General features: G+C 43.9%; 1 protein-coding gene across 1 annotated transcript in view; it reads left to right on the forward strand.

Annotated features, from left to right (window-relative positions):
- Positions 1–521: 521 nt before the first annotated feature.
- The window catches only part of LOC308051430 (microtubule-associated protein 1B-like), a gene marked incomplete at both ends in the record, with an annotated part of 130,127 nt that continues 105,019 nt past the window's right edge, over positions 522–25,629 (forward strand). Inside the window, 2 exons of the mRNA XM_080361856.1 lie at positions 522–702; positions 6,354–6,455. Of these exons, the coding sequence (XP_080217982.1) occupies positions 522–702; positions 6,354–6,455 (283 nt within the window). The remainder of the gene's footprint in view (positions 703–6,353; positions 6,456–25,629) is intronic.

Below are 25,629 nucleotides of genomic sequence, written 5' to 3' on the forward strand. Positions count from 1 at the left end.
ATCATCTGTGGCTCCTCATGGCACGGCCACCATGCTTCAAGGCTGAGACCCTGGGAGGGACTCGGGGAGCAGGAGATGACCAAGCCAGCAGAGTGAGGCCCTGGGGGAACAAGGGACAGGGGATGACCAAACCAGCAGGGTAAAACAGCAAGAGGGCACAGGGGAAGAATGCGCGTGCAAGGGACCTGCGCCGTCCGGGACAGCATGGGAGGAGGGGTCACGCGGCTGGCCGGGGCGCACCCCGCGTCCTTCCTGCTTCCGGGAGCCGCCGCGGGGAGGATTTGCCGCAGATGACATCAGCTGTGGATGCTGGAAAACTAGCTGTGCGGGGATGCGCTGGCTCCCCCCCACCTTATTCTTCTCCTCCTCCTTCTCACCAGGTCCCTGCCCTGCACCGTCTCCGTATAAAAGCGCCGCCACCTCCCCGCCCACCCTCATTCCCTGCCTCCTGCGGAGCCACCGCCTAGCAGCGCTTCTCCCCCCAGCGCCCCGGAGCTGCGGGGTGGAGCGGGGTGCCCGCGATGGCCACCGTGGTGGTGGTGGAAGTGGACTCGGAGCCCTCCTGTAGCATCCCAGACCCCACCTCCCTCTCTCCTAACCTCTCGCATCGCTTCCTGGACAGCAAATTTTACCTGCTGGTGGTCATCGGCGAGCTGGTGACCGAGGAGCACCTGCGGAGGGCTATCACCAACATCGAGCGAGGTAAAGCGGCAGAGAGTGGGGCCGCCGCAGGCAGCGCCGCAGTCCCCCGGAGCCTCCACCCTGCCGATGCTTTCCCCTTGAAAGCGGCCGCGATGAGGCCGCCCGACCCGTCGGGGCACCGCGGAGGGCAAGCTGACGGTCCCCGTTTTCTTCCCTTTCCCCGCGGGGCGAGCGGGGGCGCTGCCCGGGCTCGGCCGGCGGGGCTGGGGGCCTGACCACATCTTGCTCATGGTCGGGGTGACGCACACGGCACAGATACATGAGCTGTGAAGTCGTGGTCCCTGGTTTCTTTTTATTTCACGAGGGGCTCATCGTCCCGTCTGCGTGCACACCCCTCCCGCCCCGCCGGACTCTGAGCCCCTCCGTCGGGTGCAGGCGCCTGCCGGGGAGCCGCTCGCGGTGGTCAGCGGCTGCGGGCTGGACCCCATGCGGCGTCCGGCGGCGGTTCCCTGATGCCGCCCGCACAAAGATCCACAGTCGGCTCGGTGCATACCGCGCCCCGCTGTCCATCCCCAGGAGCGTCTGCCTCGCCGCTAGTAGCGAGCGAAAAGGGCAAGCCCCCTCCTCACCGTTGTTGAGGCGGTGGGACTGCGTTTGCAGCAAGAGCCGAGCTCTCGCAGCACTCCGAGCCCATCTGCCCGGAGACAGCGGCGTATGGGCGTGGCGCAGTCCGCACTGCAGTCCCTATGGCAGCCCGCAGCGGACAAAGGGCATCCGCGCTGCCGAAAAAAACCCGCGTCGAGGGTTGGGGCAGATGGGCTGCTAGGCGGCTGTTCGGCATTTCCCTCGGTTCCCCAGCAAACCCTTGTCCCATACGGTGAAACCATATCAGCGGGCTTCGGGGCATTTTCCTTCTCAGTGGCAAAGACTCCCTGAGCAGGAATGCAGCTGTGCCTATTGTGTCTAACTTTCGACAACGAGACTTTTCTCTTGGCTGGAGAATTATTCAGGACCTAAGCTTTACATGCATATGCGTATTTCTATAAAGAAAAAGATATGGGTAGTAAGGCTAATACGTGAGTGCTCAACCTCATTATTGTCCAGCCACGGGATGCTATGATTCACTGTTTATTTGTCCTTTTCTTAAGACAGCAATACAGGAAGGTATCACAAGTGAAAAGACAGTTTTATACATTCTCGATGTGGTTTCTGATACAATAGATTGCAGTGTACATGGAGAGGGGAAAAAGCCCTGTTACCATAATAATGGTATGAAGCACAAAAAATTATTGCTGAACCCTATAGTTTGTTAAACTCAATTGATACATGATTTCATAATATATTTTTGTTCTGGGCTGGTGAAAACAGAAATATAAGAATCCTGCCATTGTTGGAAGGGAGAAAGAGACCTTGGAAAGGGGAATTGGTAGCAGCCTTGCCATATAGGTGTGGTTCAACAATACAGCTAGGACTTCATTTGTTTCTATTGTTGTTTTCTCAACTATTGCTCTACTTGGCTCTTTCTCTTGGTGTTTTTTTTTTGTTTGTTTGGTTTTTTGTTTGTTTTGTTGTTGTTGTTGTTGTTGTTGTTGTTTTTGTTTTTTTTTTGTTTTTTTTTTTTTTGGTTTTTTTGTGACTGTGCCTCATCTCAGCTAACCAGCTTCACTGTGACCTGTTCATCTTTATCGGTACCATTCGGTACCATTGTCTCCTAGGAAGAACTACTGAGGCAGATGATGCTTTATCATTCAGAGCCTCTTGAGCATTGCACTTTCTTAATGCTAATTTTTGGTTGTGTCAGAAGTAAATTGGCTGCATTTAATTAAATTATTACAATTTATAGAGCAAAAGGATAAAACTTGTGCCTTCAAGACATTTGATGTCATCCTTCCTCTGAAGAAATGCTCTTCAGTCTCTTCTTGAAGCTTCTATTGTACAGTTACTGCTGCATAGCTCTGTTGCTGCTACCTCTTGCCACTAAGCATAACACCTACTTACAGTTTTAGATGTTCAGAAGGAATGCTTTGGCCTTTTTATTAATCATTTTAGATTAATCTGGTGTCAGATGATGTGATTGGGATTTTGCCTGCTAGGAAAAAACCTTGATAAAATTTTGAGGTGCGTTGTTCTGGATGAATATGCTGGGAGTCTGAAGCTTTATCTGTGTGAGGTAAATATGGGCTTGACTAATCTCTTTTTCATTGGAAAGTATGCTGTAGTCTGGAAAAATGGCTTCTTTCAACCTTTATTCTCAACAGAGCCTTAAATGCATTTAGGGTTCTTGATAACTCTACCTCACTGTCTTCTCTGGTACATCTCCTAAGTACCATCACTCAGAAGTGTGCATTCATGTGCTAAACTGTAGCACAACATGTCAAAGAAAATATCTGCTGATAACACATCAGTGGCATGATGCTACACAACCCAGTGCGATGCAGAGTAATTTCTTAATATATCATGAAGAGGGAATGGTGTGGCAAGCTACATTTAGGACGTCACTTTGCTAAGGGGACAATCCTCCAACCCACCATCTACCAAAAAAGGAGAGAGCGAAGAGAAAGCTTCAAGATTTTTCCACTGATTCGGCAGATGCCACTGGGTGTGCCCCGTATGCTGTCTGATAAGTCCTATGCCTAGTGGCATTGCACTCCTAAGCCTTCAGAAAGAAATAGCTCCAGTTTGGTCCAGTAGTTTCTTCCATGATGTTAATAATATACATTATTGGATTGACCTTGGATTTTAGTTCCAGAATTACCTCTGTTCTACCCAAACCTGATTTGGTTATATTAATGTATATAATACTTTATACTACATTATAATGTATTTTCATAATTTTTGCATCCAGAATGCTGAATCATGCAGGTGCAGATTTGGGATATTGTATTAAAATCCCAACTTCAGTTTCTAGGACTACTGTGTACATGGTATGTCTAAGTTTTTTTGCTGGTGGTTTTTTTTGTTTTGTTTTGTTTTTTTTTTTTTTTTGGCAAGGAGGTATTTATTTCAGATTGAGTCCTGTATTTTGGACATTGCCTGGGTCAGCAGTCTGGCTAATCAGAATCTTATCCCTACTGCAAATTTGAATTAATGAGAAAAGCAGCTAGGGATGGATGGTGGACAGATGCTATCATTAGCAGCATTGCTGAATCATAGTCCATATTGCTTAATTGACCTCTGGAAAGTTTTATAGTCTCCCCACACAAGCTTACTGACAGAGGACAGTGATCTGTTTATCTTCTAGCTTCTTCAAGTTCAGCATTCATTCATTCAGAGTACTTCAGCTTTGTGATCAATGTCAGTTTGCTAGTCATAGTTTTCATATGCACTGTACATGTGTGGTATTATATCATATTTACTTTCTTGCTCTCAAATGTTCCAACACCTGGAATACATTAAAGCCTGCTGAACTGTATTTGTCTGACAAAACCACACTCCAAAAATGCACCATATGGCAAAGAGATTTTTGAGAAATGAAAATAAGGAGACCTACAGAAGAGACTCACTACTTATGCCTCTGAACAATGATGTATAATTCAGGAACTGAAGGTGGCTAGTTATAGTTCAGTTATTTTTTTCTTCAATGGTTATGAAACACACAGGTGATACTGTATTTCCAAATTTATTTAGTTTCAAATGGCAGCTACTTAATAGCTGGTAGCACATCCCAGTAAGAAACATACTCCTACCTTGACTGGGATGCTGACAAGGAAAAACCCTAGATGAATTCTCCCTGAAGAGGCTTCAGGCTCCTGAAATGCAGATGTTCATATTTGCATGGAGAACCTACCCAGAGCTGTAGTGGGAGACCAGCAGCACAGATCTGGTTTCTCTGCTCTTCCCCCTCTTCTCCTAATCCTTCAGTCCTACAACATGTCTTCTGCCAGCATGAGGCTTGACATTTCTGCTGCCTTGAAAGAGAATAAAGCATGAGAGGCAGCATTGAAGTAAAGTTTGCAACCTGAAAACCTATCAGGGTTACCAGTGGAAGTGTTAGTGGTAGTCTCATGGTAAGGGGTTGGCCACACACCTCTTCAGGCATCTCCTCCACCCCAAAGATACCAAACCCCAAAGTGATTTAACTCAACAGTTTCATGCAAAAACATGGTCAGGCATGTGGGGAGGGGTCACTAGACACTTCCTTGCCTGTGGTCCCTTCTGCATTTGCCAGCTAATTTGTGTAAGTCTAATGATATTCCTCTAGGAAAAAAAAAAAAAAAACCAACCAAAAATCACTATGATGTTGGTGTTCAAAATAGCAGCAGTGCCTGGGCTTACCAGTAGTGCAACTGCTTGCTCATTATTTTCAAAACAAACCAAGAAAACTATAGAATAATCTTAAAACATGTTCTCCAGTTAATTTGTTGTGGGTTTTTTTTTGTGTTTTTGTGGTGTTGTGGTTTAACCCCAGCTGGCAACTAGGATCATGCAGCTGCTCCCTAATCCTGCCCTAAGTAGAATGGGGAGAGAATAAAAAAAACCCAAACAACACCACCCAAACTCATGGGCTGAGATAAGAAGTTTAATAAGATATCAAAGGAAGAGAAAATAATAATAGAATATACAAAACAAATGATGCACAATGCAGTTGCTCACTGATCACTACATTGATAGCCCGTTCCCTCCTGATCAGTGGTATTTTTTTCCCCCTGGACTACTCCAGTTTATATACTGAGCATGACATCATATGGTAAGAAATACCCTTTTGTCCATCTTGGGTCAGCTGTCCTGGCTTTGCACCTTCCCAGCTTCTTGTGCATGGGAAGATGAAAAATACTTGACTACCTGACAACAACCAAAACATCAGTGTATTATCAACATTCTTCTCATATTAAATCCAAAACACAGCTACTAGAATGAAAATTAACTCTATCCCAGATGAAAGCAGGACTGTGTTTTTTTAAATTTAGTCATCAAAATCTTATGGTAGGAAACTGTAAATTTGTCTTTTGGCTACAGTGATTTTTTTTTTTCCTGGTCAAATTTCAGTCCTTAAGATATATTTTGAAATAATACATTTAATGATCATATATATGTCAAGTGTCTCGCTTTCTAAGTAGCTGGGGTGAAAATGGCAGAGAATGAAGATGCAATGTTTATTTTTTAGAAGAAAAAGTCAAACGTGGCAGTTTAAAATCTCAAAACTAGAATTTGGATATTTCATAAATAGAAGATCACTTAAATTTTGATTCAAAATATGGGATGCTTCAAAGCTTTTGAATGAAGAACTCAGCACTTTAATACTTGGTATTTAAATATTAATTTGCAACATGCTATGTGATGCTGTCTTTTTTTTCTTGCAGGTACAAATACAATGGTCTTGCAATAGGACTAACATATCCCCTGAGTGATTTACTCTTTTCAGTTTTATAAATCAGTGTATTGCTATTTTAAAGTCAATTCCAGGACATCAATAACTTCTCATAATGTAGTTACTACGATGTGGGAACCAGCAATCCTAAAGCAGAAGCCTTAAAGGATTGTTACCTTTTGGAAAGGCAGATTTCCTCTTGCCTGTGACTGATCTCTGTCCAGAGTGCTTCTTCTGAGCACTCATCACTTTGCAAAGGGTAGCTGTGTGGCTTGAAAGGAAGAGAGACTGGTTTTGGAATTTAGAAATATATAAATAACATGAATGTAAATGGAGAAATAATCAATTAAAACTTCCAGTGCTCATATATCAAGCTAGATGTGTTTTGCATTTTGAATTTTAGGAATCCGATCATGGGACACAAACTTGATTGAATGTAACTTGGATCAAGAACTGAAACTCTTTGTGTCTCGCCATTCAGCTCGATTCTGTCCTGAAATTCAAGGTGAGTTTTTGGAAGTTTTTGACAATTTTTTTATTTTTTTAGGAACAGAGTTATTAAATACACTCAGGTATTGGATGGAGCACTTTAATTTGTGATTCTTTATAATGAATACTTTTTTCTTTCTTTTAAGATATGGCTTGAAAATTATAGTTTGTTTTAACTTTCTGAAAACGGGAAATGTCTGAAACTTTAAAATAATTAGCCTTTTAGGTTAGCTTCATGTATCTTACCATGATTACTTCGGCAGTAGATGTTAGTTTTAGGTCCTTATTAAAGTTAAGTGAAACTCACTTTTTGACTGAACAGTTTGTTCATGTAGCACCAATCCAGTAGTCCTGGAGACTGAAGCTGTTCCTCACTGTGGTAGGTAGAGCACATACAGAAAATAACCTGAAAGGTTAGTTCTACAGTTTGACAGAGCCATAAATGGTGTCATGGCTGTTGTATGAGTATGGCTCAAGCCCCATGTTTGTCCCTAAAGAGCTTGGACTTTTCTCTTTCTTGGTATGAAAAAACTGAGGGGTGGAGGGTCTGTCTTGACTCACAGGAACTTTCTTTGGCTTATATGAAGAAATTAGAATTTTACAGAGCTCATGAGACTAAATCTTCTCTTCTGATGATGCCTTTTCTTCAAGCCTGTCCTTCCTTTAGAGGATTCATAAAAAAAAAAAAAATCCAACAATTTTGTGAAGTGTAAAATTTTATTTTATTCTGAGTGCATGGAAATCAAGTGTTTGGTAAGGTTTCTAACATCTCATTACTTTAACAGAAATGCTAAGTGAGTATCTGTGAAATTAATCTTGGTTTTCATATAAAAAATACATAGCCTTCTCCAAGGAGTATATCACAGAATCACAGAATCGACTGGGTTGGAAAAGATCTCAGAGATCATCGAGTCCAACCCTTGGTCCAACTCTAGTCCGTTTACTAGATCATGGCACTAAGTGCCATGTCCAATCTCAGTTTAAAAACCTCCAGGGATGGCGAGTCCACCACCTCCCTGAGCAGGCCATTCCAACGCCTGACCACTCTCTCTGGAAAGAATTTCTTTCTAATATCCAGCCTAAATTTCCCCTGGCAGAGTTTAAGCCCATGCCCCCTTGTCCTATTGCTAACTGCCTGGGAGAAGAGACCAATCCCCACCTGGCTAGAACTTCCCTTCAGGTAGTTATAGAGAGTGATGAGGTCACCTCTAAGCCTCCTCTTCTCTAGACTAAACAACCCCAGCTCCCTCAGCCTCTCCCCATAGGTCTTATGTTCAAGTCCCTTCCCCAGTCGTGTTGCTCTTCTCTGGACCTGCTCCAGCACTTCAATGTCTTTCCTGAACTGAGGGGCCCAGAACTGAACACAATACTCCAGGTGTGGCCTCACCAATGCAGAGCACAGGGGAAGGATCACTTCCCTTGTCCTGCTGACCACGCTATTTTTGATACAGGACAGGATACCGTTGGCCTTCTTGGCCACCTGGGCACACTGATGGCTCATGTTGAGCTTCCTGTCAATTAGTATCCCCAGGTCCCTTTCTGTCTGACTGCTCTCCAGCCACTCTGCGCCCAGCCTGTAGCGCTGCAGGGGGTTGTTGTGACCAAAGTGCAGCACCCGGCACTTGGCCTTATTGAACTTCATCCCATTGGAATCAGCCCATTTTTCCAGTCTATCCAGATCCCTCTGCAGAGCCCTCCTGCCTTCCAGCAGGTCGACACTCCCTCCCAACTTGGTGTCATCAGCAAATTTGCTGATGATGGTCTCAATCTCCTCATCTAAATCATCAATAAAGATGTTAAACACGACTGGACCCAACACTGACCCCTGGGGAACACCACTAATGACTGGCTGCCAACTAGATGCAGCCCCATTCACCAGCACTCTCTGGGCCCGGCCCTCCAGCCAGTTCTTAACCCAGCATAGAGTGCACTTGTCCAAGCCATGGGCTACCAGCTTTTGCAGGAGTATATTATGGGAGACAGTGTCAAAGGCCTTGCTGAAGTCCAGATAGACCACATCCACGGCTTTCCCCTCATCCACCAGCTGAGTCACCTGATCATAAAAGGAGATCAGGTTGGTCAGACAGGACCTGCCCCTCCTAAACCCATGCTGGCTGGGTCTGATCCCTTGTCCATCCTGAAGGTGCTGTGTGATTGCATTCAGGATGATCTGCTCCATAACCCTGCCAGGCATCGAGGTCAGGCTGGCAGGCCTGTAGTTGCCAGGGTCAGCTTTGCAGCCCTTTTTGTGGACTGGGGTAACATTGGCCAATTTCCAATCATATGGGACCTCCCCAGTGAGCCAGGACTGTTGGAAGATGATGGAGAGCGGCTTGGCAAGTTCTTCTGCCAGCTCCCTCATCACCCTAGGATGGATCCCATCTGGTCCCATAGACTTGTGAGGATCCAGATGGCTCAGTAAATCACCAACTATTTCCTCCTGGAATACAAGGGGCCTATTTGGCTTCCTATCTCTGTCAACCACCTCCAGAGATGAGTTGTCCTGAGGCCCACCTGTCTTACTGGTAAAAACTGAGGCAAAGTAGGTATTAAGTACCTCAGCTTTCTCCTCATCTTTGTTAACTATATTTCCCTCAAAGTCCAACAGAGAATGGAGGTTTTCCTTGCCCCTCCTTTTGTTATTAACATATTTGAAGAAGGACTTTTTATTATCCCTGACAGAATTGGCCAAATTAACTTCAAATTGCACTTTTGTTTCCCTGATTTTTTTCCTGCATGATCTAGCTATTTCCATAAATTCTTCATAAGTAGCCAGCTCCTCTTGTTTGTTGCCCATACTGCGTGCATTAGTGTACATGCACTTGAAGTGGGCTGCTGATTTCACTCTTAATTTGGGCTTTCCATCCTTAGGCTGATCTTTGGAGAGCCCAGTTTCAATCCCTTCCCCCTTCAAACCTAGTTTAAAGCCCTCCTGATCAGCCCTGCCAACTTATGGGCTATAGTCCTCTTGCTCTCCCTAGAAGGATGAAGCCCATCTGATTTGAGGACACTAGGTACCATGGAGTTTGCCCCATGGTCAAAAAACCCAAAATTTTGACGGTGACACCAATCCTTAAGCCACCTGTTGATGAGATGGGCTTTTCTACTCCTCTATTTAGCTCCTCATCCATCTCAGATAGCACAGGAACTGAGGCAAATATCACTTGTGCTCCCGTCCCATGAACTGACTGACCCAGTGCTTTAAAGTCTTCTTTAAAGTCTTTTTTAATTATCTTGGTACTTCTTCTGTTGATGTCCTCGCTGCCAGCTTGGACTACTAACAGGGGATAGTAGTCTGAGGGCTGAATTAGCTCCAAAAGTCTTCTATTAATGTCCCTCACCCTGGCCCCAAGAAGGCAGCAGACCTCCCTGTGGGATGGGTCTGGGCGACATATAGGGCCCTCTGTTCCCCTCAGAAGGGAGTCGCCGACTACTACCACTCTTCTTTTTTTTTTTTTTTTTCTTCTTACAGCTGCAATTGTAATCCTTTTTGTAGATGAGGTCCATCCAGGGGGCTCTCCAGGTGGATCTTCTTGGCTGTCCTCTGCCTGATTTTCAGGGTCCAGGGCCTCATATCTATTTGTTAAGGGCACCAAGGGTGGTGATGGGGTTTGAGAGAGGGTTCTTTTACCTCTCCGATCAGGGACCTGTTTCCATTCCCCCCCATCAATTAGATCTGCTCTATCTGCCTTATGGCAGGAGGGACAAGGCTTTGCCATCTCCTGTTGCACACCCTTAGGAGTCAAAAGAGTTTGACCCCACCAGTCAATTTCTTCCTCACTCTCCCTAATGCTCCTTAGTCTCTCCACCTCTTCCTTAAGCTCTGCCACTAGGCACAGTAAGTCATTGACCTGGTCACATCGTACACAGGTGCCTCCCATACCATTCTCTGGTACTAATGCCAGGCACAGACACTCTGCACAGCCAGAAGCCTGGGTGGCTGCATCCTTCTTGGCAGGCAGTGTCTGTGTAGACACACTCTTTGTATTAATGGCAGCAACAGCTTTCCTTTTTCTAGAAACCATTACTACCCTTAGTTAAATTGGGGAGAAGAAAACAAAATGAAACCCTGGACAAACTCACCTATAGATTGCTTTCTTTGGTGAAATTATTGTGGCCATGTGCACATTGACTAGTACAACCTAGTATTGATGAATGTTATAAATTCTAGCTTCAGGAACATTTATGAAGTATGGTGAAAAGGTCTATCAAATGTTTTATCATACTACTGCATCACATTTCTAAGGTCAGTTGCTATATGCTGTTGACAAAGAGATCCTGATGTCTTGCTAGCATAACATCACTGAACTGATGGTCTTGAATAATGTGCCAAAATGCCTTGTGTTACTAATTCTTCCTCTTGCAGCACAGATTATCTATAGAGAGTAAAACATTGCCAGATTTAAGAAAAAAAATATATCTCTATGATTCTTCCCTTGGTTTGTAAAACAACAGAACCAATACAAGAATATTGAGTGTGAAGATTTAAGGTCAAGGCATGTAGTTCCCGAATTATGTAGAAGTAAACTCAGGCCTAGAATGCAAATCTTTCATTTAAATTTAAATGTCATGAAGCAAATTCAATTTCTCAGTGACGTCAGTTGCCTTGTTTTACAGAGAGGGTATTCTGCTAAGTGATATTAGCAGAATTTATCCTTAAGGAATGCAATATGCAGTGCACCTCATTTTTAACATGTATGTGTTTTATTTTAAAACTTGGGGGGGGAAAGATCTTGTGCTTCTTGTTTAGCAAAAATATTCCAGTGTGTCCAGTGTGTCTAGGTTTTTTTGTCTTTTTTATATGATACCTCTTGATAGCATTTCATTAGTTAAAATAAAGCAAATATTCTGCTTTCATATGATAAATGAAATAAGACTGTGCACTTCTTTTTTTATCAGAAAGATTGTAGAATCCTCTAGGAATTTTTGTCTAGGAACTGTATTTTTGTTTGTTTTTTTCTTATTTGTCTAGACTTGCCTGTTTAGTCTGTCATTGTGTTGAATTGCAGCTTAATTGCATGTGACTGGAATTCATCAACATCTCTATGACAAGCAGTAAAAACACTTTGTGGAGAAGCCCATTGAAACCTTCAGAATCTCACTGCACAGATCAGAGGACAATATTTTAGTCTCATTAGTCTTTCTGGGTTTCTCTGATGTTGAATCTGCATGAAACTCCCTTGTGTCTTCTCTACTGTTTGATAAGAAGGAGGGTTTTTTTCCTTGCCTTTTTAAAATAAAATTTCAGAATGTTTGATTTCTGTTCAACAAATGTTGAGTGTTTAACCAGAGAAACTGGCAACATGTATCCTAAAGAGGATTGTAAGTATATATTCTCTTATGGTCCCAAACTCAGAAATTCTCTGGAATTTGGGTAACTAGGTGACATCTTGTCTAAGGAAAGTATTCATCCAAGATGATGGGGTAGTCTGTGGGATTTAATTAAACAACCTTTTTTTTTCAGTCTTTTGAGTCTGAACTCTGTGCAACTCAAACATAGGGACAGTTTACTCTTGAGGAAGGATAGAGTCATTTAGTACCTCTGCACAGCTCTTAGAATAGTAAGGTCTGACTACTGGCTGAAGTCTTTTTGATTATAATGTTTATTATGGTAGTTGCAGTGCCAAATCAGTACAGGCTTGTATGCTTTTCAAAGCAGTTTGAGGATACACACAGCAGCAATGTAAAGGATAGGACTCTTTCTCCAAAAGGAAGCTTGGAGGAAAGAGGGCCAACCTGTTCCCATGCCATATGCCTGCACTGTTGAAGCAGAGACATGTAAGAGAATGTCTGTCAAAGCATTTGTGTGTTTTCACTTGAAGAATTTGAGGTCTAATCCTTCTTCATGTGTAGTGAATAGCAATATACATATTGATATTGCAGGGAGTATGACCAGATCCCAACACTCTTTTTGTGCTCTTATCAAGGGAATGCATTGTCACAGTGCTATTTGTGCATTCTATATTCAGCTGCTGGGCAATTTATGGACGATTTTCCCTGAAAAATAAGATTCAGAATGGAAATGGCAGCAGATCTTTTCTGATAACTTGTAAAACAAGTGAGTTAGCAGACTCCTTAACAGTACCAAATATTGCAGAGTTGTTGTCAGGTGCTGCTGAAAAATGAGTAACAGAGCTTATTTACTGGTTGCCAAGACAACAGGCAACATCTCTTAAAATGGGTACTCCAGTGCTTGTCTCTGTTTTCTCTGTTAGGTACTGACGATAAATTCCATCTAACTTCAAAAGGACAAAAAATTCAAACCATGAGTTGTAAAACATACATGTTGGAAAAGGAACTGTGTGGTAGTGAGGCAGAGCAAGTGGAGGGTCTTGGAAAGAACTGTTGAAATTGCATCTGTTTCTACCAGTCTTAATTAAAAAAGTTTCAGCTACATAAAGCTGAATGTCCTGCTTCACAAAAGACCGAGTAAAAGGATTTTGTGTGTGGATGAAACCGTTGAGGGCCCTTCTGCAAGACTTCCACACTTGTCATTTTGTCCCCTAGCTTCTACCTGGGGACACTTGACTGTATCATTGGTGTGTATTCAAATCCTTGTATAGATTAAAATCTGTTTTATTTCAGCAGCTGTGCAGTAGCTAGTCACTCCAACTCTTCTAAGAAACAACTGCTCAAGCAATGCAGTGTGGCTACTTTTTATTGTGTCCTGTTGTTATAAAGAACATGTATTTGTGGAAGGCATGTGTCATGGTTTAACCTGAGCTAGCAATACAACCACGATAGCTGCTTGCTCACCCGCCTCCCACCCCCCCAAACAGGGGAGATAATCAAAAGGGAAGGGAGAAAATTGGAATGAGATAAATACAGTTTAATAAAATAACTAAATACTAATACACTACTAGTAAATATACATTTATATAAAATAGAAATAGAATATAAAATAAAAGATACTCAGTGTAATTCCTCACAAACTCCATCCACAACGAGCAGCCAATACCAGGAAATAGCACCTGGTCCCAACAGCCAATCCCAGAGAAAGAAAAGAGGAAAAAAGGCAGAAAGGCCCACAGGCCTCTGCAAAACATCAGGATGGCAAAAGGCTGAGCTAACAAAAGTCCCGAACACAACTCCCCCAGCTCCGAAATAAAGAGCGAAGAAAGCCAAAAGAACACGAGAGAGAGACCGGAAGATACGGACTCTCCTTAAATATGAAGCAGGACGTTAATGGGATGGAATACTCTTATTGATCAGTCTGGATGTCATTTAAGTTCTGCCCCATCTATGCCCCCCTTCCTCGATGCCTCACACCTGTGGGCAGAGCACTCAGAAGCTCTAAGACCAGAACAATTCAAAACATTAACTCCGTCCCAGGGTGTTATCTTCTTGTTCTCAAACTAAGTCTAAATAATGACCATGCTAGCTATGAAAAAGAAAGGTTTCTAACTCCATGAAGAAAATTAACTCATTTTCTGTCAAACCAGCACATTCCACCCCTTATTCCATACGATTTATGGCATGCTTAGGCCTTATCAGTACATTCTAGTTAATTACTACTGCTATATATATACAAATGTACATATATATATACACATAAATACATATATATACACAGATGTAATTCATCATTCTCTTAGTCCATGGACCATCCTTTCGAAATGTTCATTAAGTTAATTTAGTTAATGACTTTAAGCTTCACTTACCACAACAGTCTCCCAGGGCTGGAAAGATGGTGTATCTCATGCAGCTAAGTGCTTCCAGGTCCTTGGACAAAGACAATCCCACAAATGGGTTTGCCTTTGCCTGAGACAGGAGTAACCCAGACTGCCTTCCCTAACATATTTTTCATGTGTACCACAGGGACTTTATCTCCTTCTACAGTACATAGAATTTCTAATTGGGCAGGCCTGGCTCGATTGATTGATCCTCTAGTGTCGACCAACCAAGTGGCTTTTGCTCAATCTGAATCTCACTTTTTGAAGGTTCCAGCACCCATTGCCTTTAGTGTATTTTTTTGTACCTTCCAATTTTCCCAGAGGCTGGTGCATGATAGGGGATGTGATATACCCACTCAATACCATGCTCTTTGGCTCAATGGTCTATAAGACAGTTTTTGAAATGAGTCTCATTGTCTGACTCAGTTCTTTCTGGTGTGCCATGTGTTGAGGGTTAAGATTGCGGGGTGACAATAAAACCCTGGCAGATGTATTGTTAACATCCTCTCCCCCCGCCACTTCTCCTTTTTGCCCCTCCCTCTCCTCCCTTCCACTAAGGACAGGCGATCGGGAGGGAAAGAAGGACAGAGAGAAGAGAGTTGGAAAAAATTAAAGATGTTTTACTAATGCTACTAATAAGAATAGAGAAAATAATACAAAATATACAAAACCAATCTTGAAAGTCTCAGTAACTGCAGAGCCGGCACCCAAAGTCCTGGATTAGACTCTGCAGCCAACCAGAGCTGGATTCAGTCTCTCACTAGGCCTCAGTTCGCAGGGACGACTAGCAAGGTCCTCTCCTAATGTCGGCCATAGGGAAAAGGGACGAGATCCTCGTGATCTCCCACTTTTATATGAAGTATTCACGTGAATGGAATGTTATACACAGTTGGTCAGTTTCTTGGTCACTTGTTTCTCGTCGCCCCTCTCGCGAGATGTCCATCCGTGCTTATCAATAAGTTTGCATTCCATTGCTAGGTTTACCAAAATATGTGTCTGGTTCTCCAGGAAAATGCAGTTAATATGAAGGCTTTAGCTGACAGGCAAAATTCACTGAAAGAGAAACTTGTTTTTAACAAAACCAGGACATTCCACCCCTTATAATATGCCATTCACTGAATACTTAAACCTTATCAATACAATCTATCAACACAATCTAATTAATCACTACTAATATATGTATATATATACATATGTACATATATACACAGGAGTAATTAATCTTAATCAGTGGACCATCCTTTGAAAAGTTCATTAAGTTCATTTTGTCACAACAGTCTCCCAGGGCAGGAAAAATGGTACAAGTGCATTTCATGATCACTGTTTGTGGGTTAAAGACATCAACTTCGAAGAAGTTGTCAGGCGCCACTCGAAGAAGCTAGCTCTGGTTTCATCATCACTGCCTTGATCTGAAAGACACTTATTAAACACTATTAGTATGGCAATTCACATCCTGCAGTTCAGTATTGAATATTTTCACCTAAACTCAAATCCCCTTGAGGTACACACCGAACTTCTCCATCCTTAAGCATCACCCACCAGGTGCTGCCAGGTCCCTGGGCAAAAACAATCCCACGAATGGGCTTGCCTTTGCCTGAAGCAGGAGTGACCCAGACTGCCTTTCCTAACATATTTTTCATATGTACTACAGGGACTTTATCTCCTTCTACAGTCCGTAGAATTTCTGATTGGGCAGGCCCGGCTCGATTGGTTGATCCCCTGGTGTTGACCAACCAAGTGGCTTTTGCTAAATGCGAATTCCAGTTTTTAAAGGTTCCACCACCAAGTGCCTTTAGTGTAGTTTTTAGCAAACCATTGTACCTTTCAATTTTCCCAGAGGCTGGTGCATGATATGGAATATGATATACCCACTCAATACCATGTTCTTTGGCCCAATTGTCTATAAGACTGTTTTTGAAATGAGTACCATTGTCTGATTCAATTCTTTCTGGCGTACCGTGTCGCCAAAGGACTTGTTTTTCAAGGCCCAAGAGAGTATTTCGGGCTGTAGCATGAGGTACAGCATATGTTTCCAACCACCCAGTGGTTGCTTCCACCATTGTAAGTACATAACGCTTACCTTGACGTGTTTGTGGAAGTGTAATATAATCAATCTGCCAAGCTTCTCCATACTTATACTTTAACCATCGCCCCCCATACCATACAGACTTTAACCGTTTCGCTTGTTTGATTTCGGCGCAAGTTTCACATTCATGAATAACCTGTGAAATAGTGTCCATAGTTAAATCCACCCCTCGATCGCGAGCCCATTTATATGTTGCATCTCTACCTTGATGCCCTGAAGCATCATGGGCCCACCGAGCTAGGAAAAGTTCACCTTTATGTTGCCAATCCGAGTCCACCTCAGCTACTTTAATCTTAGCAGCTTGATCTGCTTGTTGGTTGTTTAGATGTTCCTCGGTGGCTCGACTTTTAGGCACGTGAGCATCTACATGACGAACTTTCACAGGCAGGCTCTCTAGCCGAGCAGCAATGTCTTGCCACAGTGTGGCAGCCCAAATGGGTTTACCTCTGCGCTGCCAGCTGCTTTTCTTCCATTGCTGTAGCCACCCCCACAAGGCATTTGCTACCATCCATGAGTCAGTATAGAGAGAAAGTATTGGCCACTTCTCTCGTTCAGCAATGTCCAAAGCCAGCTGGATGGCTTTCATTTCTGCAAACTGACTAGATTCACCTTGTCCTTCAGTGGCTTCTGTAACTTGTCGTGTGGGACTCCACACAGCAGCTTTCCACCTTCGATGTTTTCCTACAAGACGACAGGATCCATCTGTGAACAGTGCATACTGCTTATCAGTCTCTGAAAGAGTATTATACGGTGGTGCTTCTTCAGCACGTTTTACTTCCTCCTCATCTGGAGACATCCCAAAGTCTTTGCTTTCTGGCCAGTCTGTAATCACTTCTAAGATCCCTGGACGGCTGGGACTTCCAATTCGAGCTCGTTGCGTGATCAATGCAATCCATTTACTCCACGTAACTTCGGTTGCATGATGTGGAGAGGGAACCGTCCCTTTGAACATCCAGCTCAGCACCGGCAGTCGAGGTGCTAGGAGGAGCTGTGCTTCAGTACCGATCACTTCTGAAGCAGCTCGAACTCCTTCATATGCTGCTAGTATCTCTTTTTCAGTTGGAGTATATTTGGCCTCAGATCCTTTGTATCCTCGACTCCAAAAACCTAAGGGTCGACCTCGGGTTTCTCCTGATGCTTTCTGCCAAAGGCTCTAGGAAAGTCCATTATCTCCGGCTGCGGTGTAGAGCACATTTTTGACATCTAGTCCAGTCCGAACTGGTCCAAGGGCCACCGCATGAGTTATCTCACGCTTAATTTGTTCAAAGGCTTGTCGTTGTTCAGGGCCCCACTCAAATTGGGTCTTTTTATGAGTCACTCGATAGAAAGGGCACACAATCTGGCTGTAGTCAGGAATATGCATTCTCCAAAAACCTACAACACCCAAGATAGTCTGTGTCTCCTTTTTATTAGTAGGTGGAGACATTGCAGCAATTTTGTTGATCACATCCATTGGGATCTGACGACGGCCATCTTGCCATTTTATTCATAAAAACTGGATCTCTCGTGCAGGTCCCTTGACCTTGCTTCGTTTTATGGCAAAACCAGCATCCAAAAGAACCTGAATTATTCTCTCACCTTTCTCGAAGACTTCTTTCGCTGTGTTGCCCCATACGATGATGTCATCAATATATTGCTGTCGTGGTTGAGACGGACAAACGACATGGACCAAGTTCTTTCAAGATGAAAGTAATAGAGCGCCATTTATTGCTACAAGTGCATTTTTATACAATTCTACCAGTTCATGTGTCTTTTCACTATTGGTTACAAGTTACAGCACTAACATCTCATTGGTTAATTTTGCTATCATCCATGTTATTCTTCTATCCTCTTCTCTCTCACGGGTACATCTCTCCTCTCTCCGGATACTCCTTTACTCCCATCCTTCTCAAGGGTAAATCTTAATATCTCAAGGCTGATCTGTACTCTCATATTTTCTGTCAAGGATTCCACAGACCCGCTGCAGTTTCCCACATATTGCAAGTGTTCTGGAGCTTTACCTTGCTCCAGCGTGGTCTGGATCAGTCCATGGGAGATGGTAGGACTGTGTTTCCACCCCTGGGGCAAGCGATTCCATGTGTACTGGATGCCTCTCCAGGTGAAAGCAAACTGCGGCCTGCACTCTGCTGCTACAGGAATAGAGAAAAATGCATTAGCAATGTCAGTTGTAGCATACCACTTAGCTGCCTTTGACTCCAGTTCAAATTGCAGTTCTAGCATGTCAGGCACAGCAGCACTCAGTGGTGGTGTAACTTCATTCAGGCCACGATAGTCCACAGTTAGTTTCCACTCGTCACTAGACTTACACACTGTTAGCAGGTTAGTAAGTCTTACTGATCACACCATGGCTCTCCACATGATGGCATTCAGGATGATCTGCTTCTTGACCTCCCCCAACATCAAGGTCAGACTGACAGGCCTGTAGTTCCCTGGATCTTCCTTCTGGCCGTTCTTGTAGATGGGCGTCACATTTGCTAACCTTCAGTCAACTGGGACCTCCCTGGTTAGCGAGGACTGCTGATAAATAATTGGTGATCACTTCCACCAGCTTTTTTGGTACCTTTGGGTGGATGCCATCTGGCCCCATAGACCTGTGTGTGTCTAAATGGTGTAGCAGGTCACTAACCATTTCCCCTTGGATTATTTGGGCTTCATTCTGCTCCCCATCCCTGTCTTCTGGCTCAGGGGGCTTTGTACCTAAAGCAAAACTGGTCTTATTGTTAAAGACTGAGGCAAAGCATCAAGTACCTCCGCCTTTTCCTCATCGTCTGTCACTATGTTTTTGCCCGCATCCTCTAGCAGGTGGAGATTCTCCTTAGCCCTCCTTTTGTTGTGAATGTATTTATAGAAACTTTTTTTATTGTCTTTTACAGTAGTAGCCAGATTAACTCCTAGTTGGACTTTGGCCCTTCTAATTTTCTCCCTGCATATCTTCATGGCATCCCTGTAGTCCTCCTGAGTTGCCTGCCCCTTCTTCCAATGGTCATAAACTGTCCTTTTAATCCTGAGGTCCAGACGAAGCTCTCTGTTCATCCAGGATGGTGTTCTTCCCTGACCTTCTTCTTCCCCGTCTTTTGGCACATGGGGATGGCCTGCTCCTGTGCCTCTAAGATTTCCTTCTTGAAGAGAGACCAGCCTTCCTGGACTCCTTTTTCCTTCAGGACTGCCTCCCAAGGGACTCTGTCAACCAGGCTCCTAAACAGGTCAGTCTGCTCTCTGGAAGTTCAAGGTAGCAGTTCTGCTGATCCCTCTTTATTACTTCTCCAAGAATAGACAACTCAATCATTTCATGATCACTATGTCCAAGGCGGCCTCCAACCATCACATTGCCCACAAGTCCTTCTCTGTTCGGAAACAACAGGTTCAGTGGGGCATCTTACCTAGTTGGCTCACTGACCAGCTGTGTCAGGAAGTTTTCTTCCACACGCTCCAGGAGCCTCCTAGACTATTTCCTCACTGCTATGTTGTATTTCCATCAGGCATCTGGGAAGTTGAAGTCCCCCACGAGAACAAGGACTAGCGATCGTGAGACTTCTCCCAGCTACTTATAGAATATTTCATCTGTCTCTTCATCCTGGTTGGGTGGTCTATAGCAGACTCCCACTATGATATCTTCCTTGTTGGCCTTCCCTCTGATTCTTACCCATAAACACTCATCACCATCATTAAGCTTTAGACAATCAAAACACTATCATACAGGGCTACCTCACCTCCTTCCTTGCCTATCCCTTCTGAAGAGTTTATAGCTATCCATTGCAGCACTCCAGTTGTGGGAGTCATCCCACCATGTTTCTGTGATGACAACTACATTGTAGTTTTTCTGCTGCACAGTGGCTTCCAACTCCTCCCGTTTGCCCATGCTGCATGCATTGGTGTAGATGCACTTCAGTGGGGCTATTGATCCTGCCACCTTTTGGGGGGAAACTCTTATTCCTACATGACCATTCTTGGGTGTTTCCATGGTTTCTAACATATCAATAACCCTTGTGTCTTTGCTGCTTTGTGGCTCTCCATTCCCTACCTCCACTGAGACAGCAGACTGAAGGACCTTGCTAGCACCCTGTTCCCCAAACATTGGTATTCTGACCCCGGGTTTGTCTCTGGTGAGCCTGGTTTTCTCCGTTTCCTCCTTTAAATCTAGTTTAAAGCTCTTTTAATGAGCCCTGCTATCTCCTGTCCAAGGATCCTTTTCTCCCTTTGAGACAGGTATATCCCATTTGTCGCCAGCAGGCCTGATGTCATGTAAACCAACCTGTGATCAAAAAACCCCCAATTCTGCCAGTGACATTAGTCCTGCACCCAGGTATTGATCTGCTGGGTCTCCCTGTTTCTCCTCTCATCATTCCCTGCAACTGAGGGAGACAGAGGAGAACACTAGTTTTGCTCATGATCCCTTAACCAGTCATCCCAAGGCCCTGAAGTCCCTCTTGATTGCCCTCAGATTTCCCATTTCAGTCTCATTGCTGCCTACCTAAAAAATCAATAATGGATAATAATCCAAGGGCCTTACCAGGGCAGGAACTTTTCCCGTCTTTAACCTGGGCCCCAGGGAAGCAGCAGACTTCCCCAAAAAGTGGATCTGGTCTGCATATTGGGCCTTCTTTTCCCTTCAGACAGGAGTCTCCTATGACAACAACCTGCCTTTTTTTCTTTATGGAAGCAGTATTGACTGAGGGTATAGACCAACTTAACCTCTGCGGCACCTCCAACTCAGCTGAACCATCTTCCACAATATTGTTGTTTGGTTCCGCTTACAGAGCCTCATACTGTAGGAGATTTGAGGGATTTTCTTGAGGTTGTTGCGTGGATGGGTTTCTATTAGATGGAGATTTATTTCTGAACTAGCCAGGCTCAAAGGAATTTCAAGGTCATCTCAAAAGCTGAAAACAGGACCTGCTGTGGGAGTGAGCCAGTCCTACAATAACAGGGCCTCAATCAGATGTAAATCAACAGACCTATTAGCAGTGAGACTCAGGCGCGTGGACAGCATGTGAACTTGGACAATATCCAATCAGCTAATGCATGCTTGGAGCGTGGACGCGTGATCAGGAAATAACTGCATATATAAGGAGGCTTATTTCTGTAATAAATGGCTTCACTTGAATTCATATTGGATTGTGTGGAGTCCATGAGTTTTCGCTCTCGCATCATGCCTATTGTGCAAGGAAACCTGTGAAGTTGGGGTAGTCACAGCAGATAACCTCCTTCTGCATCAGGCAGGAACATGTTGCTGTTGCCTCATATCCCTTGAGTCACCACTTTCTGCCATGCAGAGAGAGAATAGGGAGTCCTCTATATCATTCACCCTGTCTACCTGCTGGGCCTGCTTTAGGGAAGGTAGAGTGCAACTCCAGTAGTCTTATCTCCCACTCGCACTCCCTGATACTCCTCAACCTGCTCACCTCCTCCCAGAGTTCTGTCACTAAGTGGAGGAGTTCCTCTATCTGGGCACACCTTCCAGAGGGGTGCTTACTGCTGCCATCTGGTACTAGTGTAAGAGCAAGGCACATCCTGCAGCCTGACACCCAGGTGGCAGCATGTTACCACCAGACCTTGGTCTGGGCTGCCGCATCACTTGTGGTGCATTCCGATCTTACAGAGTCCATGGTTTCTGCTGGTTGGATACCATTGCTCCCTGGTCAAGCTGGCAGAGCTTCTCCATTTTCCCTGCTCACCCTTCCATGCCAACTCTTGCGCAAACTGCCACACCACGCCATGCTCTGTTTGCATGCCATGCCACACTCTGGTTGCTAGCACTCTCTAGGCTGTTTTTTATAGGCATCGGGGGTGGTCACTGCTGCCCTGACAATGCCTAGGTTTCGTCAGTGTCTCCTGTGAGAGAGCTGCCAGCTCCTGGCAGATCTCTGTGCTGCCCTGGCATTTCCCGGCCTTGGGAAAACCCATCTGCTGCTCCGCTGCAAACCAGATAGGCTTCAGAGCAGCTCCCCTTGGCGACTGTTGAGTTTTTCAATATTTTCATGTTAAAACGGCAGAAAGACAACCTTTTTTTGTGGCTACTGCTAGCAGAAGCTCTGAAGAGTGGGAGTTTCTGCTTCCTATTCTGCCCTTCAATATGCTCTTTCCAGCAAAACGCCCCCAGTAACCTCCTCCTGCATTTGGAGCTGTGGTTTGCTTAGACCTCTTGTGGTACCTTGTCACATAGCTCTGTATCTCCTGACAGGCTCATGCATTTAATGAGAACAATTGGACATGGTTTCAAGAGACCCCTCTATTTTCACACCTACCAACTGCTTTCTTGCTCTCTCAGTGACAAGTATGGATCACAGAAGCCAAAGTTGACACAGGCATCAAAAACAGGAGCCAAGTTTGCCCAGTACTTTTCTGCCTTTTCTCATTGAACATCGTCTAGGTAAGGCTGCAATAAAAGAGCTCCAGAATCACTCTGGATGTTATAGAAAATGATTTGTTTCTTGTGCCAGCTTTGTTTTGAGAACAAGACCATGCCAAAGCATTAGACTTGGCATGTCCGTCAGTCCTGTAGCCAGCCGTAAAAGAGAACTGAGCTAATGCTGACTGAGAAGGACAAGCAGATGATGGAGAGTAGAGGTAACTTTCTTTTCCCGATTGTTACTCAGAGGCTCACTGAGCAGGCTTATTCCTTACTAGGGTAAATGTTTTGTTGGTTATATCAAACTGCAATGTAACTAATATTGTCTTCATTTTACTGTTATTTGAAAAAAAAAAAAATCCAAAAAAATCTCTTGAATCTAGACCTGAAAAAAGCCTGTTATTTCCCTTACATCAACTCAATGGAAATCTTGTTATTTCCAAAGTAATACAGATTTTTCCCCAGAGGTGATACTTCTTAATAGCCTATACTGAAATTCAGACCTGGAAATTGCAGTACATATTCCATGTTACATGTACTCTTTAAACATAATTTTCAGGTTAATCAGTACTAAAGGAAACTTCTTATAAAGCTTACACCTTTAAAATTTTACTAGGTGAGTGGCTCTTCAGTAGTCAGACAACCTGTACAGACCAGTTATCAGTGTAATAATATTTGAGGGTTGAGATAATTCAGTATTGTGTGTTTTTTTCTTTATAGTTGGGTTGGCTTTTCGTTATCCCATTCCTTTGCTAACAGTTTCCTTCTACCGTACTAACCTGATAATTAGGGAGAAATAATTGCAACAAATCTTGACATGGTCACATACTTCAGAACTTTAAATTGTCAGTTTAATTATGAAGAAATCAGCATTTGTTAACAAAGTAATAAAATGCAGAAATAGGTAATAAGTCCCCAAGCAGGAGACCATACATGCTGCTACTAATCTTGCAAAGGAATGTTTACTCTACATAAACAGTTAGCTGTTTATATAATTTGCATAAACAATATAAATGCCAAAGTTAAGAAAATATGCTTTGAAAAATAATTTTAGCATTCATTTTTCTTTCCCTTCCTCTTTAATGAAACATAAGAGGTGGAAAGCCAAGCCTTCCCTTTGTGCCTCATTTAAGCAAATTTCTATTCTGAATTTCTGTAGAATGAAGGCTGAGAAAATTGTCATTAATATCAGAGGAACTCAGTATAGTCCATGGATTATCAAATATGACTAATGAGTGCTGCTACAATCTGTTATATCTATAGATAACTCTGCTGATGTCACATTGGTCTTATGGCCCATGTAGTTATGTGGACCACAGTACAGTGCATGCTAATAGAAATGAAGGCATACAGGGGAGCTAATTTTCCCCATGGAACATCCAGGTGTGTCCTTGTTCTGGATACAAGTGTCTGAGACCCTGGGGGCCCACAGTATGTGCTTGACCTATTGGAAACCCTTGATACTCCCAGACTGTCAGATCCTTCTCCTGGCAGCTGCCAACTCAGTTTCTTTTCCTTGGAGAAGGATTGTCAGTCTGCAGTGCTCTCTGTCTGTGTTACCCTTTTTCAAAACTTCCTTGGACTTTCTCATGTTTCTTAATGTTGCTCCACTTCCTTTGTGGGTTTCCCATCTAGTTAGACAGACTCTAAGCCTGTCAGCACAGGAAATATATAATTTTTATAAAAGACCACCACTAGAACTAGATGATTCACAGGAAGTTTTTAAGCCAAGGGCGATAATTTTAAATGAGAGTTTGGTTATTTTTCTTTATTTGTAGAAGAAACAAAAATAATTTTGGGCACTAGAAATGTAACTACAACCCAATGTTTTTGTGAACTTTCAAATGTGACACCCATCTACAAAGAAGGGCGGGAAGTAGGATCCGGGGAATTACAGGCCTGCCAGTCTGACCTCGGTGACGAGGAAGGTCATGGAGCAGATCATCCTGAGTGCCATCAGGTGGCACTTATAAGACAACCAAGAGATTAGGCCCAGTCAGCAGGGGTTTATGAAAGGCAGGTCCTGATTGACCAACCTGATCTCCTTCTATGACAAGGTAACCCGCTGGATGGCCAGGCCCAAAGAATTGCGGTGAACAGAGTCATATCCAGTTGGCGGCAGGTCATGAGTGGTGTTCCCCAGGGCTCAGTATTGGGGCCAGTTCTGTTTAGCATCTTTATCAATGATCTGGATGAGGGGATTGAGTGCACCCTTAGTAAGTTTGCAGATGTGGAGTGTTGATCTGCTGGAGGATAGGAAGGCTATACAGAGGGATCTGGACCAGCTGGATCCTTGGGCTGAGGCCAATTGCATGAGGCTTAACAAGGCCAAGTACCAGGTCCTGCATCTGGGTCACAACAACCCCATGCAATGCTACAGGCTCGGGGAAGAGTGTCTGGAAAGCTGCCTGGTGGAAAAGGAACTGGGGGTGTTGATTGACAGCCAGCTGAATATGAGCCAGCAGTATGTCCAGGCCAACAGCATCCTGGCTTGTATCAGGAATAGTGTGTCCAGCAGGACTAGGGAAGTGATTTTTCCACTGTACTCGGCACTGGTGAGGCCCCACCTTGAATACTGTGTTAAGTTTTAGGCCCCTCAACTATAGAAAAGACATTGAGGTACTAGAGAGAGTTCAGAGGAGGGCAACAAATCTGGTGAGGGACCTGGAGCACAAGTCTTATGAGGAGTGGTTGAGGGTACTGGGGCTGTTTAGCCTGGAGAAAAGGAGGCTGAGGGGGAGACCTTATCACTACCTGAAAGGAGGTTGTAGCATGGAGGGTGTTGGTCTCTTCTCCCAAGTAGCAAGTGATAGGACAAGAGGAAACGGCCTCAAGTTGCACCAGGGAAGGTTCAGATTGAATATTAGGAAAAAATTCTTCACAGAAAGGGTTGCAAAACAGTGGAACAGGCTGCCAATGAAGTGGTGGAGTCACCATCCCTGGAGGTGTTTAAAAGTCTTATAGACAAAGTTCTTAGGGACATGGTTTAGTGCTAGGGTTAGGTTATGGTTGGACTCAATGATCCTGGGTGTCTCTTTCAACCGAAATGATTCTATAATTCCACTCATTTTAAAATAGTACA

This window comes from Nesoenas mayeri (genome assembly GCF_963082525.1).
Source record: "Nesoenas mayeri genome assembly, chromosome: W".
Taxonomy (NCBI): domain Eukaryota; kingdom Metazoa; phylum Chordata; class Aves; order Columbiformes; family Columbidae; genus Nesoenas; species Nesoenas mayeri.